The 20,458-nt window shown below is 40.3% G+C and overlaps 2 protein-coding genes across 2 annotated transcripts in view; both read left to right on the top strand.

Moving 5' to 3' along the window:
* The first annotated feature begins 1,302 nt into the window (after nucleotides 1-1,302).
* Nucleotides 1,303-6,230, top strand: htatip2 (HIV-1 Tat interactive protein 2). Its single transcript, XM_023815960.2, has 6 exons — nucleotides 1,303-1,547; nucleotides 1,880-2,069; nucleotides 3,105-3,212; nucleotides 4,708-4,845; nucleotides 4,964-5,025; nucleotides 5,226-6,230. Exons 1-6 carry the CDS (start codon nucleotides 1,432-1,434, stop codon nucleotides 5,437-5,439), a joined length of 828 nt encoding a protein of 275 aa, XP_023671728.1. The 5' UTR covers nucleotides 1,303-1,431; the 3' UTR covers nucleotides 5,440-6,230.
* Nucleotides 6,231-10,854: 4,624 nt separating this feature from the next.
* prmt3 (protein arginine methyltransferase 3) overlaps nucleotides 10,855-20,458 on the top strand; it is a 70,714-nt gene continuing 61,110 nt past the window's right edge. The window contains exons 1-7 of the mRNA XM_023818817.2: nucleotides 10,855-10,963; nucleotides 11,254-11,377; nucleotides 12,280-12,362; nucleotides 12,453-12,502; nucleotides 13,785-13,890; nucleotides 13,985-14,144; nucleotides 14,898-15,060. Coding sequence (XP_023674585.2) covers nucleotides 10,921-10,963; nucleotides 11,254-11,377; nucleotides 12,280-12,362; nucleotides 12,453-12,502; nucleotides 13,785-13,890; nucleotides 13,985-14,144; nucleotides 14,898-15,060 — 729 coding nt within the window. The 5' untranslated portion in view covers nucleotides 10,855-10,920. The remainder of the gene's footprint in view (nucleotides 10,964-11,253; nucleotides 11,378-12,279; nucleotides 12,363-12,452; nucleotides 12,503-13,784; nucleotides 13,891-13,984; nucleotides 14,145-14,897; nucleotides 15,061-20,458) is intronic.

The raw sequence follows: 20,458 nt of genomic DNA, 5'->3' as shown, positions 1-20,458 counted from the left end.
AATTATTATAGAAAAATATGTGTCACTCCCTTAACTTTTTCGTTAGGTCCGTTCCCACTGCCGTTGCACAGCTCAGGACTGAAACTTTTAGCTAAGATAGTAATTTACTAGTAGTGTGAGGCTCATGGCTTCTATACTTATTGTTTATTTATTTATTTAATTAGTTATTATTATTAACTAGTTCAAACTACAGTATAGAAACCATGAGCCTGGGGATACGAGAAATTTTCAAATGGCTGTTGCTGCATTGCATCACTGACTATTTGCATAAATGGTCTGCGTAAATGGTCACATGGTCTTGTCTATTTCAAACTACAGTAACCAATATGGAGCTGGTCTCTCCATTGCTGCTATAACAGTTGCCACTCTTCTAGGAAGTCTCTTCTCAAGCTTATGGAGTGTGTCTTTGGGAATTTTTGCCCATTTATCCAGAACAGCATTTGTGAGGTCCGGCACTGATGTTGGACGTAGCTACATACAAAAGTAGATAAGTTAACTTTAGTTAGCTAGCTACCCACAAATGCCAAAGCCAGTTTCAGTTGTTTGAATAAAGAATGAATACTCTAGCTAAAAAGATTCATGATTTCTTTTACAACTAGTCAGTTTGGAAAGGGTGGTATTGAGGAGTTAATAATCAGTTGTGTGCTACTATCAATTTCAACTTCTTTTTGAGTCACATTAAAACTAGCTAGAAAATTTTATCCGTAGTTAATGTTAAACCTTTGAATGACACTCAATTTCCACCAATGACAAATCAAAAGCAGCAAAAACAGCGCAGACCAATAAAATCACTACTTGTATGAATTAACATGTTACTGGCTGAATGTTACTGTTAGCTTTAATTCATTGTTTGTCACATTAAGCAAATACTTTAGGGTAAAACCCCCGCCAGCTTAATTTTTCCTTTAATAATCTGTTTTGTATGTCTGCAGACGTACAAAATATATTATGGCCAGATACTTAAAGGTCTACAGACATTGAAAATGTCTTGGCCAGACTAAGAAACTTGAGCAGCTTTTCACATCCCAAATACGTTCAGAAAGAGTTGAGGACCAACGGACGTGATGTAGACCTGATATGAGTGTCTCTGTTATGTTATACAGTATGTTTGCTGCTAAGTTATTCAGCTAAGCAAGAAATCCTGCTTCGTGATACAGGTCCCAGACCGGTCGAAGCCCACATGGCGCCGAGGGCAAGCTTAATCTCCGGCGCCCCCCGTCTGAGACAAAGTGAAACAAATAATAATATTTATTAATGTAGTAGTAGTAGTAGTAGCAGTACTTGTTGTTGTCGTCATCATCACGGCGACACAACCCTAAAAATAAGGCACCGTGCACGGCTGCCAAGTTGCGCACACTCGTTCGATTTTGAAACCGGAAGTCAACGTACACTTGTGCGCTGTTATGAGTAAAATACCTTTTACGACTTGTTATGACGTTCCTCTTATGCAAATGTGGTAAAACCGTGGGCTTTTTGAGCAGCATACTGGTTCTGATAGCAGTCGTTTTGCACTATTTGGCGTATCCAGAGACTGTAGCGTGTCCAAGGTAAGTAAGGGTGACACACACCGGCGTCGTCAAGCTGTGCACGGACAAACGTAGCCGCGGCCAGACTCGTTTTGAGGCACTTTTCTAAACACCATGTCCGTAGTCGAAATTTAATTTTGATCACAATGTCCGTAAAAATTTGTCATGGTGTTGAACCCTGGTGTAGTCGACACGATCATTTAAAACCAGGCTGTGTAATCGTGGATAGAAAGCCAAGCCTCTAACCTTTGCGTCGTGTTTTAAATTGTTTTCAGTCATAGACAAACCCTTATTAATTTTGGTTTCGGTCTAAATAAACAAAAACTAAAAATATAAAAATACATCTGTACTAGAATGGCGAGTAATATGAGGACGTTGGAGGAGGCTTTCCGGGAGAAGAATAAAACCTGTTTCGTCTTGGGCGCCTCCGGGGAAACGGGCAAGCAGCTGCTGAAAGAGCTTGTGGATCGAAAGATCTTTTCCAAGATTACCCTGATAGGGAGACGACAGCTGACCTTTGAGGACAAAGCTCATGAAAGCGTGGTAAGTCAGATACATGCCATGTCAATGTCCCTGTTAAGCCTGTGGACAGCCTACAAAGCGATCTGGCCACATTTATGGCAGGGATGTTTGAGTGTATGGCACATCTGGCTGACGTCAGTGTGTCCTCAAACCCGGAACATTCTTTGTTAATGCGTTTTTTATCGTGTGTGCAAAGCACAGATCAGATCAGCCACCCAGAGGGAAATCGGTTAAGAGCGTGTCCTTATTTATCCTTTCAGAAAACCTACTCCATTTATTTAAAAAAAATGTTTTGCATCTTTAGTTAAGTCATTTAAACTATATGTTTGTGTTTGTGTGTGTGTGTGTGTGTGTATACACACATACAGGGTGGACCAGTATTTTACAGTACTGATTGGAAAGTGTTTAGTCTCTTAGGTGTTCGGAATGTCCTTCTTCAACATTGATCAATTCCTGGAGCCTTTCCCTGTTACTGTGAGACACTTTAGCACACAAATTCAGGTTATCATCAATGTCCACAAGTACTTGCAAGATGAACTTCTTCAGTTCATCCACTGTGTGGGGCTTCTTCTTAACCTTTTCCTTTACTACGCCCCAAAAAAAGTCCATGGATGTCAGGCTGGGTGAACATATTGGCCAGTCAATGCTGCCAGATTGTTGGATCCAATGCTGTGGAAATGTGTTGTCAAGGTAGCTAATGTGTGTCACAGTATCGGGGACCAGCTCCGGGAATGTATCAGTATCGACGGAGGACATTTTGAATGTCTAAGTGAGATTGAACATGATCGAATACTTTAAAATAAAAACTGTATACCTACTTCTAAAAATAACTTTGTAAAATAAAAACTTTACTTTGTAAACTAGAACCTTTACCTTGTAAAATAAAAGCTGTATACCTACTTTTGGCCCACCGTGTGTATATGTGTGTGTGTGTGTGTGTGTGTATATATATATATATTACATATATTAAATATATACATATTTGCAATTAAAGAAAATTAAAGGGTAAATTAAATTTGCTAATTAAGTTCCACTATGTTTACATTTTTTTTACAGATCCAGGAAGTTGTAGATTTTGAGAACCTAGATAATTTTGCTTCAGCGTTTCAGGGTCACGATGTAGGATTCTGCTGCCTGGGAACCACTAAAGCCAAGTCAGGGGCTGTAAGTTCAACTAACATTTTACATTTTATAAGCCAACATGTTAAAAAAATGTTATCACACCGGATTCTACAGAAATCACTAATAGTCTGCAAAGCATCTACTCATTTATTTAATAGTTGCATCTTTATCAAATTATAAAATGATTTGTAAATGAATTTATTTTCAAAAAACAACTCAAAGGCTTATTTTACTTCTTGCTTTGTTAGTATTGTTTTTTTTAACCTAAGACGGATTTTATATTTAAAAATGTGTAATTTCCAAGAATGTGAAATACCCTTAAGTGTTTCAAGTGTTTGCTTTGGAAGCAAATATGCAGTTCATAAGTTTTTGTCAGCTTTGAGGCTACTCTTTTGCCTCAGCATCATCAGCGGAAACTTTGATTGAAAGGGCCTCCTTTTGACTAGGGGTCTAACTGCTATTTGAGCCTAGTCTCCCTTGACTGTTTGGGTACATTTCTCTGAGAAAAAGGATGTTGTGTCAACATTTCAACACTTCTCCCCCATGAACCGCCATTGTGTGTTGGAACCTGGGAAGAATATTACAGCCAGTGTATTTGAAGTTCCACAGTGCTTCAGAATAGATTCGCATACAAACTCACGCTCTTTAGAATTTACTATTGCTGTGGGTTGGGGGGGGGGGAGGGGGCACAAGACAGTCATTGTAGCTCTTTTTAAATCTCCCCTTTAACCTCTTAAAAGCTGTGGAAATTCCAGCACTTGGAAGATGTGAAGTTTCTTGAGGGGGATTCAAGTCTATTTGTTGCTCATAAAACAATATTTAGGGTGATGAGGGGCAGTGTATGTGTCACCTCAGTGAATGGGTCACATTGTTGCAAGGTGATGGGTCTAGCGTGGGGCTGTGGGGTGGTAGCGTGGGTCCCTGTGTACTAGGGAGGGGCTGTCAGTTGTTAGCAGGAATGGTGAATAATGGGGCTTTCCAGCGTCCGATGCTTGGGTTAGCATAGGGCCGATTTAACTGCATAATCGGATTGAAAGCGAGCCATGGTATTTATGTCAGTTCGCATTTCATCAGATGCTGGCTGTGAATTGGAGTCGATGGTACAGAGGGCTAATCCAGAACTAAAGCCAAAATAATTAATGGCTTGATCTAATCCACTCTTCATTCTGTGGACTGTGAATAACATTAAAATGAGGCGAGAGGCAGTTACCAACGTATCAAAATTTTAAATGCACCAATTGGAGCCTCTGCTGAATCCTGGATATTATTTAGGGGGGAAAAGTCAGACATATAAAGATGTTTATTTTTTGAGCTGAGTTGCAGGCAAGAAGACATTTTGGTAATTTAGTAGGGTCTGGGCTAGTGTTTTAAATTTTTGAAAATATGTGTTACATATGCATTAATCCTTTCAGTGTTTCTAAAATGTACCACACTTTCTATCTTCCTCAGTCATGTAATGCATTCTGTAAAGCGGACTTAAAACCGGGACCTCTTGTAACAGTAAATTAAATGGTATCATTTTACCACATGGGTACAGGATGGTTTTGTTCGAGTCGACCACGACTACGTGTTAAAATCAGCACAGCTGGCCAAGGCTGGTGGCTGTTCCCATTTCATCCTGGAGTCTTCCGCACGAGCTGACAAAACGAGTGCCTTCCTTTACACGAGAGTCAAGGTAAACTCCTTACAGCATACAAGCAGTAATCCTTCTGAAAATATTATTATGCCTTAATGTCAAATATCTAGTAATTATATGATGCTTCAGCATGTAGATTTAATGTGTTTGTTTCCAGGGTGAAGTGGAAGCAGATATTGAGGAATTGAAATTTGAAAGGTACTCCATCTTCAGACCTGCGTAAGTATTCCTTACTTTCCTAAATAAATATTCAACAATCTAAGTTTAAGGGCCAATGAAATTACTGCAGGAGATGCTTTCTGCATCATTTCTTATTTCCTATTCCACACTAGTGTGCACCCTAGATTTCTCCAAGAACATTTCAGACAGTGCAAGTCCTACCATATTTTGCCTTGATCTGATGATGTTTATTCCCTCAGAGTGCTTTTGGTTGATCGCCAGGAGTCCCGACCAGCAGAGTGGCTTGCCAGAAAGTTCTTTGGCGGATTCTCCTACGTTTCCCCCGGTTTTATGTCCATACCCATTAAGTATGTGGCCAAAGCTATGGTGGCCAACACACTCAGTGAGGAAGGAAAAAGCGTGGAGATTCTTGAGAACAAGGATATCTACAAGCTAGGAAAATGTGCAGAATAATGAAATGATTGCATTCAGTACAAGTAAAACTTTTGGTGATTTTTCTGTAAATGTAATTGCATGGAAAAGGTAATATAAAAGAGTGGACAACAAATGGAATCAACACTAAAAACGTTTCTTGATCTTTTAAAATGAATTACTCAAATTATGAGTAATTGGAAGTTATGTAAAAAGAACCAGGTTCCTGCACATTTGCTTGATCAACTTGAAAAACCTTTATTGTATATAAGGCATATTATTATTGTTATCGTGACTTTGTTGTTATAATAATTTTATATAATAACTTTGTTGTTATAATAATTTTTCTGTTTCCCTGTACCCACCAACCCACCTTCTGTGGATGCCCGCTACATAGCTTTTACACATTATAATGGCCATGGTTGCATAGTTATAAGGTGCAAATATAGGTAGTAGCCAGTCAGGTTCCTCCAGCTGGGGCATCGAACCTCACATGGGATCAGATGGGAGTGGTTCAAATGATGAATGTATTTCATTGTGTGGATTGAGACATATCTGTAACAGATATTTTATATTGTGACATTTTTAACATAAGGGAAATTAAGGGAAATTAAAGTCTAAATGAACTTTTTTGGCATATTACTGATATAATTGTTCATTTAATATACTTTTTGTTTGTACCATTTAAAGTACATTTAATAATTGCAGCCTAGTACATAATAAGCTGCACCTGTTTTCAAGCCCATAAACCAAAGATAATTAACTGTCATTTGTATTATGCTTTTGTCAATGTACCAGGACTTTGAATACAAAATGAAGCTCACATCACATGATAGACTTTTACTGAATGATCTATTACAAAAACTAATCATCAGTTAGAAACACGACAAGGTCATTATTGCTGTTATCATTGATCTGAGTCTAAGGTGTCTGAAAGCTGTTTTTTGGTGCTGTTGGAAATGACAAGTGTCACTGACAACTTTTTATTATTATTTTTTGCACACGATACATAACTCATTTATATTTACCAGATGCCTATATCCAAAAAGGCTTACAGCAGAACAGAGTTATTTCAACTAATTTAAACCCCCTGGTGGGGCATGAAGGAATTGCAGGAGGGTGCTGGTTGGAGGGAGGCCTATTTTGAAATGCCAGTCTTTAGAAAAAATAATAGGAACATGTTTTATGCATGTACACATTATTTGATGCTAACAAATATTAAAGTAATTGCATTTTATTTAATTGTGTGTTTTGACCCTGTCAAAAAAGTTTGAATACCACTGTAGTTGAGGAAAGAGGTACAATTTATGTGGGTTTTCTGTGTTTTGCACCCCTGACCTCAGCACTGTTGACACAATGCTCTATCTATTACGCTAAACGAGAGCTGCTGATGCAATAATAAATCATGTTTTAGTTTAATGTGCTCACAAAATACTCAGTGGAGGTCAAGATTGCACAGCTTAAAACTACAAGACAGATCGCGTCTGGTGTTGGTTCAAAACCAGACACAGCATTTACTTTTCAATACAGAACAATTGCACAATGCAGGTTAATCCTTACATTTTCTGAAATACATAATTGCACAGCTACACTATTTTGCAGAATAAATAACCGAACAAAGAAAGAATGTTCTTATTTACAGTGTATACATGGGATTAGCTACAATCAACAAGAACAATGCTTATAAATCAAAGTATTTTTAACTTGGCGTTTTCATTTAGAGCAGGGGTGTCCAAACATTTTTTAAAAGGGATCAAATTTGATTAAGTGAAAATACCGAAGAACCAACTACTCAGATTTGTTATAACATATGGGTTAAAATGAGGTAAAACATATTTATCAATACATTTCATTTAATATATTGTGATGTCCTACTGGCCAAGGCATGGTAAAGAGAAGAGGCTTATACAGTATTCTGAAAAGAAAATGCCCTTTTATTCACAATCCTGAGAAGGATGCAGCACAACTGACAAGCAAAAGTGGCTGCTGCAGATAAAAGGGGGAAACCAGAGAGGTCATACATCAAAGGGCTGGTCTCACAGTGGTTATGTACAGGGAGAACGGACACTTGAGGAAAAGGTAAGGACCGGGTAGACTCGCAGGTAAGTTGCATCACTTTTTTAGGGATACGGTACAACTATTTACAATAACGACAATAATTACAATAATAAGACAGGGCTCTTTACAGACTTGGAGTGGAGCATGCTGGGATGTGCAAATTTGCTACCACTCTGTTCTGCCACTGCTTATGCTTCGGGCCACTTAGTAAAGTAGTCCATGGCCATGAGCTCGTAATGCTTGCCGGAGGAGGTGGATGGGGATGAGCTGAGGACGTCCACACCAACACGCTCCATGGAACTGCCGACCTCATGGGCTACAGTGCGGCTTGGCAGCAGTCAAGGGGGCTTTTGTGGACTGTGCAGGCATCACAGCAATGAACATATAGCTCCATGCCCAAGTGACAGCCAGATTAGTAGAACCACACCTATGCAGGATTTTGCAACTCCAGAGGTTCATGCGCACAACCCAGCACTGTCTCCTTCAGTGGCTCCAAAGTACAGCAGTCTGTCATGGAGGGCCAGGCTGCTGTCAGCCCGCTGGCACTCCGTCCACCGGACCTCCTCCTGTGATGGCATCCAGGATCAAGGAAGCCATTGAGTTCATCCTCCATTGAAGCACCCAGGGCCTCAACTAGAGGGAGTGGTCCAGGTTGTGAGAGCTACTGAAGGACTTTGCTGACATTTCTGTGGCCCATGACGAGGACTGCATGCACAGCAACTTAGTCTGTCATGACATCATCAGGCATGTGGTGGTTCTGTGTTGACTACTGCAGGCTAAATGTTGTAACCAAGATGAACTGATATCCCTGCCACTGGACACCCTAATCAGTTCATGGTGGTTTTGTTTGATTTCAGTCATCACCAGAGGCAGACATCTCAGGTCCAGAAAGTAAAAATCCAGACCAAGATTTTGTTTCAACCAACCAGTTGAGTACTCTGTGACTCTTTATACTCAACTGGTTGGTTGAAACAAAATCCTGGTCTGGACCTGAAATGTCCACCTCTGGTCATCACACATACTTAATTTGGAATAATAATACAACTACAGAAATAAATCACTGTTTTATTGCTCATGGTTCGACCATGGAATTTTGTCTGTTATATTACTGCCAAATTAGGTGCTTTCACAATGAATTTCCAGAACCTGGTCCCGGTAAACAAGTCCCTGGGTATTCTTGACCAGGGACTTTGGCAGCTCCTGGCCACTTTGCTGTGTTGCTTTCTCATCACACAACAGGAATTTGGACCTTAATTCTAAATAAGCAGGGGGGATGCAAAAAGTTCATAGGCTAAACTTTGCACGTCATTTCATACGAAACTACACCAACGCACCAAAAACAATGAGAGGATAAATATGTTTATGAGTTTTAAATCTGCCAAGCAGATCGATTTTTAGTTTTCCACAGAATTAAAACAATGTAACATTATCCTGGAGAAAAGTACATTGGTTAGCAATCAAATTTTCCAATGCAAAAATATGGAGAGGCAAGCAAAAAATGTGTTAATGATGCATTAAGTGTAATTAGGGTAAAAAAAAATCCATTTGCTTAATTTTTACTCTGCTACATATATTTCTCTTCATTTCTGTGTAACTTCCAAGTGGTCAACCATTCAGTAAGCAATGGCTGTAAGCACCTCCGCAGTAGTTCATGGTTGAACGAAAAGTACGGAGACTGGAGTAAGTGGTATGGGCGTTTACATACCGGGTTCTCTGGTTTGAATCAGTTATTGTGTTTGTAAACTTGTAGCGTTTCCCACTCGGTTCGGATTGCATCCATACAGAGAAAAACCAAACCGTAGCAACAACATGAGAACATTCATGCTTATTAGTCAGATGTGTGTGTGGCGAGAGCAAGACAGTAAATACAGGAAGAAGGTTCTGTATCCTGGGCTATGCAGTTGGACATGTCTCAATTTTATGTACTGTTGCATCAGTGATTTTTTCCCTTTCACAGGGCACTGTTCAATCGACGGGTCAAATCCTCTCTCCTTCAGCTGTTGACTAAACATTTTAAAAAGTTTTTAAGTGTTGCGTTTAGGAGATGACAAATGTAATCATCTGCCCAGATTTCAAGAAGGCAACATACCTTGCTGCTAGACCAAGTAAGGCCTCACTTCATATCTCCGCTTAGCTGCTGCTACTGGTATGCAAAAGAATCCGGCTGCAGAACACTAGGCAACCTCCGTTAGGAGGACCTTGTGTTCTGCAGCCAGACCCTTCCTCGGCCGCATCCCAGAATGCAAAGCACTCCTGGCTCCTTGTTTAGCTCAAACTCTTAGAGTGCACCTGGAAGTCAAGTCCAATTTTGGTCGGCTCGCGTTCACACCCTCTCAAGGGTCTCAGTACGGTTCTTTTGGTCTGCACCCGAGTGTGATTACTGTGTTCACACCTGCCCAAACAAATAACACAATAGGGGAAATTAAAAGTGCTGGTACGAAAACCCTATAAAAAGGGTTCCACAACTCTTGTTGGGCCGAGTACCTGTGGTGTGAACACGATAAAAAGTCTCTGGTTCCAGAAAAAGGTACTGGTGGTGTAAAAGGGCTTATATTTTTTCAGAAATTTAAGGCACCAGTCACACCTAAAGAATGTGTTGTAGTTTGTAAAGAATTGTCATCTGACATTATCTCTGAACACATTATTATTGGAGATATTGATATTTGGAACAAACTGTAGAGTAAAAGGCACAACAGACAGAATTGCTTTGAACTGCGTTACGCCCCCTGCAGCAAAGTTCTTTTGGTCTGATGTCCAGGTGGGAAGTACTTGTTGTATTCTAAAAAAATATTGTATTATTAATAAACTAAAAGAAGTTTCCTTCAAGATTTTACATCAAATTTACCCTGTTAAAGAGGTTTTGTACAAATTTAAGTTAAACATTTAATATACCTGTGTTTTTGGCAATTCAGATAGGGAAACAATATTTAATTTGCTTTTTCACTGTGATCAGTCAAATTTATTTTGGAATGATATGCTAAACTTTGTAAACAGAAATCTGGTACTAATGTAAAGATTGATATATTTAATGTGATGCTGTACTTTGTGTTTCATCGGCTGGATAATGATAACAAATGTAATTAAACTCTTAATCATTCTTGCCATATTCTACATCCACAAAGTGAAATAGTCGACTCTAAACCTTGCTTCAATCGACTGATAAATATGGAACTTTAATATTTATCGAATATGTGAAGAACCAAAAAAGTTTCAAACCTTTTAACGTTAAAGGAACGACATTTTATTTGAAATCTAAAGATTAGTCATGCTGAACGGATTGCATACTCCTCCTCTGTTTTTGACTTTAAAATATTTGTATGACAATTGTGAATACAGTACCTCTTTGTTTGAAATAAATTTCCCGGGGGGAAAAAAACTTCCATAAAGAAAGTTATCACTGTTCAGATGACACAGCGACCTCATGTGGTCAAAACGTAATCGTGTAATGTTATACATGACCCGGAAATGAACGTATTAACGGAAGGAGGTATCATGGCGCAGTACACAGGTACACGTGAAATATTGAATGAATCTTAGCGTTTTCATTTTTTTTGTTGATGCAGAATAAAATATAAAAAATCTAGTAGTAAGCGGCATGTGACGGATAGTTCAGCGTATAAGTTGCAACACATGGGTATCTCAGTTAAGATCCATAAATCGGTTGCCTTTTACTGTAACTCGTTAATATTTTCATAATTGCGGACCAGAAACACGAAGTATTCCAAGTGGTTTAGTTGCATTATGTGTATATGTGTTCTTAGATAGTTTCACATTGTTGCACGTGCTTCTTTTTAAAAGAGGGCAGTGCTTCGGCTGCAGACGAAGTGCCAGATCTGTCAGATAGCGACGATGACGATGACCAGTGGCAGTGCATGGACGAGGATCCTAACAATGTGACCATCACATGCTTGTTTTGTGATCGGTAAGCATCTGCAAACTAAACTTCAGAGGGTTTGCCTCGCAGTAATTTGCTGTTGTAATTGTTATAGTTTATAACAATTTGATAAAGTAATATAGGGCAATTTTTAAACTACACTGGAGTTTCCACAACTTACACAACCACAGTGCTGTAGAATACATCCCCTGTGAATCTGCATCTTAAGGTTATCTACATTAGTGTAAAATGGAATTAAAATGTTTGGATTAGATTTTAGAAAAACACATTGAACATGATGTATGTAAATGCAGTCATGAAAAAGAGATTGTACACGCCATATTATTTCCACGCTGTTCTGGATTTCTGTTACCTTCTGCAGTTTAGCAACATTATTAACCATTAAACCAATAATTCACTCCATACAAAAAACACAGCATGTAGCATAATAATAATAATAATAAACTTAATTATTAAGGTATGTAAAATATATGTAAAAGAAACTGACTCATTATAGCAAATGTGCCCAAATAAGTCCAAAGTTTTGGGTACAAATGAACATATATCCTTTCGGTAACTGTGCATTTCTGAACTCAGTTCACAACAAATACAAACAAAATTATGGCCGATAAAACTGGTTGTGTTACCACCTGTTGCATGAGCAATATCTTTGCAGAGTTTGCAAATTGCAGTAGACTGGTCCATGTTAGATTTCACAAATATAAACCATTTCCATGCAATCAAAATAGAACCCTTTTTGGAACCAATTCTTCCTCAGCAGCCATGCTGCACAGTGCAGTATCTGTAGCAATCTGAAGGTATATAAAGTTTTTCTTAGCATGATAGGTGCTTGCTGTTTTGTTCTATTTGAAATACCCACTAGTAACTTAAAGTGGTTGACAGATGTATGTTCTTGTCTTGTATGTGTTGTGTGTTCTGTTGTTTTTTAGGTTACTGTATTCTGTACAAGAGACATTCTTGCACTGTCAATCCAACCATCATGTGGACATTCCAAGTTATGTAAAGAGACACAGTACGTTTTTTAATCATTGACAAATACTGTCTGAGTTCAAGGATGCTGAAATTATGAACACATTATTTTAACTATTAAATGTCTTTGCAGAACTGGATGACTATGGCTATATAAAGCTCATAAACTACATACGATCCGCAGTAAGTATTTGCTGTGATGGAGAAAAAGATTTGGACTTTATGCACTGTATGGAACTATCTAATATCTTGAAGACATTAATATTTATTTATTGTTAGTGAATGCTGTATTTATGTCCTCTAAAGCCTTTTAAAATGTCATGCAAAATTCCATACATTTAGTCTGTAAAATTCAAAAAGGAATTTTTGAAAAAATAATGTTTAAGCCCTTTCAGTGCTGTGAGCTTAACGGCCGCCTCACAGGATGAAAAAATAGTCATTGTGATGAAGTTATAAGGCTGACATGGTGGTAAAGTGTAGATAAGTTGTCCTCAGAGTGTACAAATTTCACATGTTGATTGGAGTACCGTGGATCTAGGCAGTGCTATGACAGTGTGACCCACAGAGCTATGCGAACCTCTTACTGCTGAGTTGAGGCACTTGTATAATTTCTTTTGGCTGCTTTTTTCCAAGAAAGTTGGCTCTTCTAATTAAGCCTCAGAATTTTTATTATCCACTCTGTGGGCTACCCAGAACTGTGGAACCTGTCAGCAGGTATGTTGTATACCTGTTTGCCTTGGGTGTCCACCCTGGGAAAGATCTTTTCTGATCATCTGTTAAAAGCCACATGCATTTGTCACACTGTCCTCATGCACGATTAATGCATGATACATTAAATATTTACAAAGGAGTCACTGGAAATGGGATTTATTATTGCTATTGAGTCATTCTATTTCAATTCAACAAATGGCCTTTGCATCACAATTTTAGGTTTTTATGAAATTTGGCATATGAATTAACTATACCTATCCATTCTTTATTATTATTTTATTAATTTCCCTTTGAGATATAGCATCTGTTCTACATCACAGGTAGCAAAGAAATGATAATTCAGAATGTTGTTTTATTAACTGTAAGTCTGTAACTGTAACTTTTTTACAATTACAGCTACATGACTGAGCTGGAGCTTGTTGGAAAGTTCAGAATGACTACTTTTGCATAAATCTGTTACTTTGTTCAGGGTCAAAGTTCTTGTGAACTGCATTTTTTACACTACATTTGGCCATTAAAAACAGTGAGGTGCTTGGAGTAACAAGTCAGAATTTTATAATGGAAAAACATGTGTACTTTATGTGAACTACTTGTATATAAAAGTTGGTGCTGTCCATGAGATAAATACCCCCAAAGTGCACGTTATTTTTTAATGCTATTTTTGAGCCTCAAAACAAAGCCTTTAGATGTAGCTTAGTAAGGACCCTCAGTATGATTGATATTTAAGTTGACTCTCTGAGTGTGTCACCCATAGAAATGCAGTGCAGATGTGCTGCTTAGTTTGCCTGAAGATTCTCCTCCGTGGGATAACGACGGCTACATGAGACCAGCACTGCAGGATGACCCACTGCTTCAGATCGGTATGTGGTGTCCCTCCGGATGCCGACTGCCTGGCTGCATAGCGCCCCGCTCCGCATCACTCCACCTTGGCTTGTGTGCCGTTTGCCTTTGCAGACATCGAGGAGCTCTATGGGCTGGATGTGGACACTGAGGACCCGGACCCGGACCCTAACCCTGCCGCTGCCCTCCTCCACAGAGCCCAGTGTGCGGAAGAGAGAGCAGGTCGCACAGAGGAGGCCCTGACCAGGGCCCTAGAGGATCTTCACAGGCTGAAGTCAGTGTGCCGTCCTCTGGCTGTGCCAGCGTAGCCATAGCTCAGCAGCACGGTTTAGAAAGCCTGCCCCCTCCTTAATGGCATCAGTATTTATACACTTATGGAGATTGGAAAAGTGCAGGGGGACTTTACAAGCCAAGGTTAACATTTGTAAAATGTACGTGTTACTGTGGTTTCTAATAATGGGTCAAACTGTTACGCGGATAAGGTTCACTGTTATCTGTTTCAGTTTAAAGAAATATTACCTAATTGCACAACAAAAGTTTGTATTTTGGGAACTTCGCTCCTTATAAACTTTGTGACCTTTATTTTGTTCCTCAGTAATATTTATAATTGTCTTCCCCATTATTTATTGTTTTATGTCTGTATGCTTCAATTGCAGTAGTAAAGTTAGCAAACGTAAAGTAACCCGTAACTAAAAATCAGGGAGTATTCGTTACTTCTGGACAGGAGTAGTTTCATGTAGTGCTATATTAACCCCATGAAGTCTGAATATTTACTAGTATATTGCAAATATTGAGATATATTCTATATAAGTAGTAAGCTAGCTATATATGATATGCTTTTATGAGCTAGTTCATTGTGATGGTTTAGTCCAGTATGTTCTTTCTCCAGTGTCCAGCAGAGGGCACTCTAATGTTCAGTCTGGGGGTTCTGGTGGGAAAAATGGGGGGGAGTACCACTGCAATAGTAGCTCCCTCCTTGTGGGGCACTGTCCATTGCCTTAGGGATGTGTTTTGGATCTCCTTGCAGAGTCCTGGTGCAGAGCTTAGTGCTGAATGTGGATTCCGGCCGGGGCCCAGGGGCGGCCCCGGGGTCCTCGTCCACTGGACCCGTTGCTGAGTTGCGGGAGGACGAGGACGAGGCCTACTTCATCTCCTACGGTCACTATGGGATCCATGAGGAAATGCTGAAGGTGAGGGCTACACCGCAGAGTTGCAGGGAGCCAGTCATGGGTGACACAGTACTCCCTGGGCATCACTGCCCCCCAGTGGCAGTGCAGGGAGCTGTCTCTGCTGTGAAGAGCACGGTGTACTGAATTGGTTGTGTGTAGGCACTGCAGCGCATTCTGTGCCGCTGCCCATGCGGTGCAGTGCGTCAGGACGATGTCCGCCACGTCACCGCCGGCCATCGCATCGTTTGGTGGCCTGCCATGAGTGTGGAGCACCTTTGCAGGGCCTCCTCGGATGGACGTCAGTGTGTCACACACGGCTTGCCGTTGACGCACAGAGCCTGTACTGCAGTTTTAACCCTTTGCACTCCCCACTCCCTCATTGGCTCTTTGGCTACGTGACGCAGTCTTTATGGTGGTGCTTTGGTTTTATGTGCTGCCAGTCAGCTTCTCAGTAACATCTGCCGCAAAGTCGCTGAAAGTGATGAAATAAAAACGCTGTTTGATGTGTTTCCTGCCCAGTTTTATCAGTAATATAGTAATAGTAATAAGAGGGCTGTCACTATCGAGTATATTGATAATTGAGTCATCTATTGATTTGACGATTGAATAATTGTTTATATATAATATATACATATATAAAATTTTAAATTTATATGTTATTTCAAATGGTGTAAGGCAGGAGCCAACCTGGGACAGGGTAGCGGCCCATTATTATTATTAGTGCATAATAAAACATAAATACATACATACGTACGTACATACGAGTGCTCATACGCTCAGCCTCTCACTCACTCATACAGTCAATTGAGGCTCTCCGCTTAAGTTGCTTGTTTGTGAACTTTGGGAGGAAAGCGGCAGACCTGGTGTACTGTACATCCGCACGCACACAGGAAGAACATGAAAACCAGACAGCGGTACCCACTACACCAACATACTGCTCTCAGTCGTATACCTGCACGATATGCAAGGGTAATATAAATCGTCACATCACAAGGACTACGATAGTCATTGTTGCTTTGTCATAGGAAACGAAACTTAGCAAGCTTTGCAGTTTTACTAATGGTTACTTTTCAACATTGTCTAGTATACGTTTCAAAAAATCTGTCTAAAGTTAACTGCCTCTGCTTTGGAATGAGCTCTGCATGTGCTCTCAGAGACAAGCGTAATCATTCTTGCCGTTGCTGTTGGACTCACTCGTATATAGTGCGGCACGTTTGTGAGAAATTTAACAAAACTTACTAAGGAATAGAAAAGTGAACAATAGTTGGTCACCAAAAGACATTCATCTTCCTCTGTATGGAAATTCCATTGAGATTATATTAAGTAAAAGCAAGTGATTTGTCGGCACTGCTTTGTGTCTGTTGGCACAACTTGCAGTAACATCACTAGCTTAGTTGGCAGAAATTTAGTTAAGAAACTGTATTTGGTCACTATTCATTTTGAGTAAATTTTCAGCTCTTCCTTTTGCTTTATAAATATCGCAGTTTTTATGGCATAAATTTCGAATATTGCACTGTGAACTTCTTATAGCATAGTTCAGCCCTACTCAATATCACAATGTGTTCACAAAAATTATTATATGGTTATTATGTACTGTATAATGTAATATTATGTGGCTAAGCCTTAATTTTAGTTGAGATTATCTTGAGATACAGGAATTGTAGACAGTAAATAATTCCTAATGCATTTATAGTAAAGTAATAACAAAGACAAGCTAGTCAGCTACAAGAGGCTGATTAGTACATAGTTTGTTGTTCTTTATGGCTAACCTCCCATTATTGGAGGAGTTCCTCAAACCTGAAAGTCTTCTGAAAGTTTGCAATTCCACGTTTAACGTGAAGTGTTTCCACCTAACTGAGGTTCTCACTCTTTATTTGGATCCTCATCTCCCTTCTGCTACATTGCTGAGTAATCCAGAAGGCAAATTTGAATCGGTGCATTTTTAAAATTGAGAAATCGAGTTTAATTGAGTAATCTTGACAGCTCTAATTTATAAACACACGTTTTTTGGTGGACTTTTTTACTTTAATTTCTTTCGGAGTGCTCCATTTGAATTGTCTGTTCTTTTGGGTTATGTTGGGGTGTTTTTGCTTTTGACCCATTCAAAGTAGCATGTGAAAATATGTGAGATATTCAACTGCCTGTTACTGATGACTTGAGCTGCACTCCCTGGGAATGTGCTGGCATGGGCCTGATACTGTGTAATTAACAGGGGAGCAGAGCCACAGGCTTTGATTGGTGGATTAATTACTGGAGTCACTCTCTGGCTCAGTTATGCTCGGCTAGTGCGGCTACTGTATGTGTGTGTGATCTGTGATCTCTGTGAATGAAAATGGTGCTGTGTGTGTGCGTCAGCTTCTGGACCCAAATGGTGGTCTGATCAGAGGAAGTTCTGGCAGTAAGTCAAAATCCTGCTTTGTGTGTAAATGGAATCCTCAATGTCCTTTAAATTAATGACAAGGAACCTCGAATCGCTATTAAGAAATTTCAGATGTGTCTGGCCAATAATCGGAGACGTCACTGCATTGATGGAGAGGCGCAAGTGCAGTTGAATGTATCACTGCTGTGAAATCTACAGTGCATTTTTATTTATACACTCATTTTACAAGAGTTAATGTAGCTTATTATTCCGTGTGTACTGAGGAACTGTCCTTGACCCTTTGCAGTTTCCTGCATGTAGGAAGCCTCTCAGTTGACTCTCTGAAATGATCAGTAGTCTGCTGTAGCCCTTGCTACTGGGTGTTGTGGGTCATCATTGCTTCATGATTTTACAGGGCAGTGGCGTCGTCGGCTGGTGGCTTGGATCCTGCGTTTATTGCTTTTTTATGACTTGTAACTCAAGATAGCTTATCCGTTCAAAAAAGTAATTTTCCGGAAATGTCTCCGTTGCTGAGCACTAATTATGTTTTAAGTGGCCCATGCACAATATAGAACATAAGAAGGCAAAGGAATTAATAGTCACCCCACCCCCACCGCTCCCCCCCCCCCCCCCACCTGACTGGGAGTTTTTGCAGATAAATTACAAGCTTTTACGCGTCAGGTCACAGCTCAACGTTGCTGCTTTCCACAAAACTGTGGATTGCTGAGACGTCGTTTGTTTTTCTATGTCCTGGTTAAGCAAGATAACGGGTTGCAGTAGGATGGGAAGGGAAGGAGGCCCTAGTGATATGCGTCCTGGTGGAAGCGTTATTCCTGCCATTCACCCTTCTCCCTGCTGATGTCTTTTTGAATTCCACAGATTCTGGGAGCAGTTCAGTATTGCCACTGCAGATGCTTTGCTTGTTAGGACTATTTGATGGATATTTTTCAAATGTTGGAGAGGTATTGTATAGGTGACAAATTACAACTGATGAAATTTTGAGAAAAATCACAATCCAAAATTAAAGCAGCGCCACATAGTGATACCAAAAAAGGGTAGTTTTGACACTTGATCCCATTAAAACCATGACTTGGGAGAATCGATGGATCTTTTTCAAATTTTGCAGAGGCAGTGATTGGGTGCTGAACTGGAACTGCTTAAATATTTAGACAGATCACTCCAAAATTGAAGCAACACTGCTTAGTGGTAGCAAAAGGAATTGTGAAAACAGACATTGTGAGTATGACAAGTCAAAAATGTATTTGATGGATCTTATTCCTGCTTCACAAAAACTATGAATGAAGATCTACGCCTGATTTCATTTTCAGGCGAATGGCTCAAAACTATAGCAGCAGTGCTGCGTGGGAGCAAGGGAATGACATAGCAGTTGTAGAATACACTTGGTCTTGTAAACACAATAACTCTAAAAGTATTTTACAGATCTTTTTCCACATTGTGATGTGGCGCATGACTGTATTTTTCTAATACCGTGATATTTTCGTTTGGTCGAAATTTGTCAAGATTATAACTAACAACATCTAACGTCGGTATCGCTACCAAGCGTCGGAAAAGGACAGTTGCTCCTGAGCTTTGCTCGGTCGCCAGTCGGGGCCGGGAGGACATTTTCCACTTTTTTCCCGCTCCGGCAGTAGCCTGCTGTGAGGGGGTTTTTGTGGTTTTTCGACCTCCCAAGAGCAACTTCGATTTCGCCTTGTTTTTAGTTCATACTTGGTTCAGGCAGAAGTTCTTCTGGTAAGTAGTAGTAAGTTTATCAGGTTTAAAATTTTTAATAAAATAATAATTAAGTTCCGTTTTAACACAAGTAATAACTTATTTTAGTGTACTCCGCACGTTACTGCATTTATTGTTACGCAAATTAATCTTTATAGTTAAATACACTATATAAATTTACTGGGCTGGGAGTACGGGGTCATAGTGAGTTAGTTAATTATGGGGCCAGCTCAGTGTTGCGTTTGCAAGATGTTTGCCCTTCTGGACGTTAGTGTCCAGTCGGACTTCATCTGCGAGCGATGTAAGCTAGTGGACTCACTCATGGTCAAGGTTCGCGACCTTGAGGAGCAACTGGCTCGCATCCAATGCAACAGTGAGTTAGATGAGCTAGTTGATACGCCGTTTAGGGAGACGGTGTGTACGCCACTAACGGGGGGGAGGGAGAATGAAGAGCAGAGAGGTCGAGAGAGCTGGGTGACCGTAGGTCGTAGACGCAGGAAAAGGCGTACACACGTTACAGAGGCGGCATCACCTGAGGTGTCTGTGTCTAACAGGTTTCAGGTGCTTCCAGCTTTAGAGCCGGAAGGGACTGGGGAAGCAGGTGGGCCCTTGGGCACTGAGGAGCCCCCTCCCCCCAGAAAGAGGGAGGTTGTGGTAGTGGGGGATTCAATTATTAGGGGAGTAGACAGTTATGTGTGCACGCGTGATAGAGGGTCCCGTACGGTGTCTTGCCTGCCTGGTGCCCAGGTAGGAGACCTTCCAGATCGTGTGGACAAGCTTTTGGCCCCAGCTGGGGTGGATCCAGTTGTCGTGGTGCATGTTGGCACCAACGACATAGGCAAGGGTAGAAGGGCTGTTCTGCAGGATAAATTTATAGAAGTCGCCAATAAGCTTAGAAGCAGAACGTCCATGGTGGTATTTTCCGAAATACTCCCCGTGCCACGCGCAAGTGAGGCTAAGTTAGCTGAGATAAGGAGATTAAATGCGTGGCTAAAAGGATGGTGTAGGAAAGAGGGGTTTAGGTTTATGGGGCACTGGAGGACCTTCTGGAACAGGTGGGACCTGTTCAAGCCGGATGGGTTGCATCTGAACCGGAGGGGAACCAGTGTACTGGGAAGGCGTATTTGTAGAGTAGTTGAGGAATGTTTAAACTAGGGACTGGGGGGGCAGGGAGGTTAGTTAAGTATGTAACTGGGGGGAAACGGAAAGCCCAAAAAAATCATATAAGTAGGCACTGTAATAAGCCTACCCTTTGTTGTCTGTATTTAAACGCCAGGAGTATTAGGAATAAAATTCATGATTTAGAGGCTCTTATCTCATTGGACTCTT

The sequence above is a fragment of the Paramormyrops kingsleyae genome, chromosome 11, assembly GCF_048594095.1.
Source record: "Paramormyrops kingsleyae isolate MSU_618 chromosome 11, PKINGS_0.4, whole genome shotgun sequence".
Classification (NCBI taxonomy): Eukaryota; Metazoa; Chordata; class Actinopteri; order Osteoglossiformes; family Mormyridae; genus Paramormyrops; species Paramormyrops kingsleyae.
This window is presented reverse-complemented; position numbering and strand designations above follow the sequence as displayed.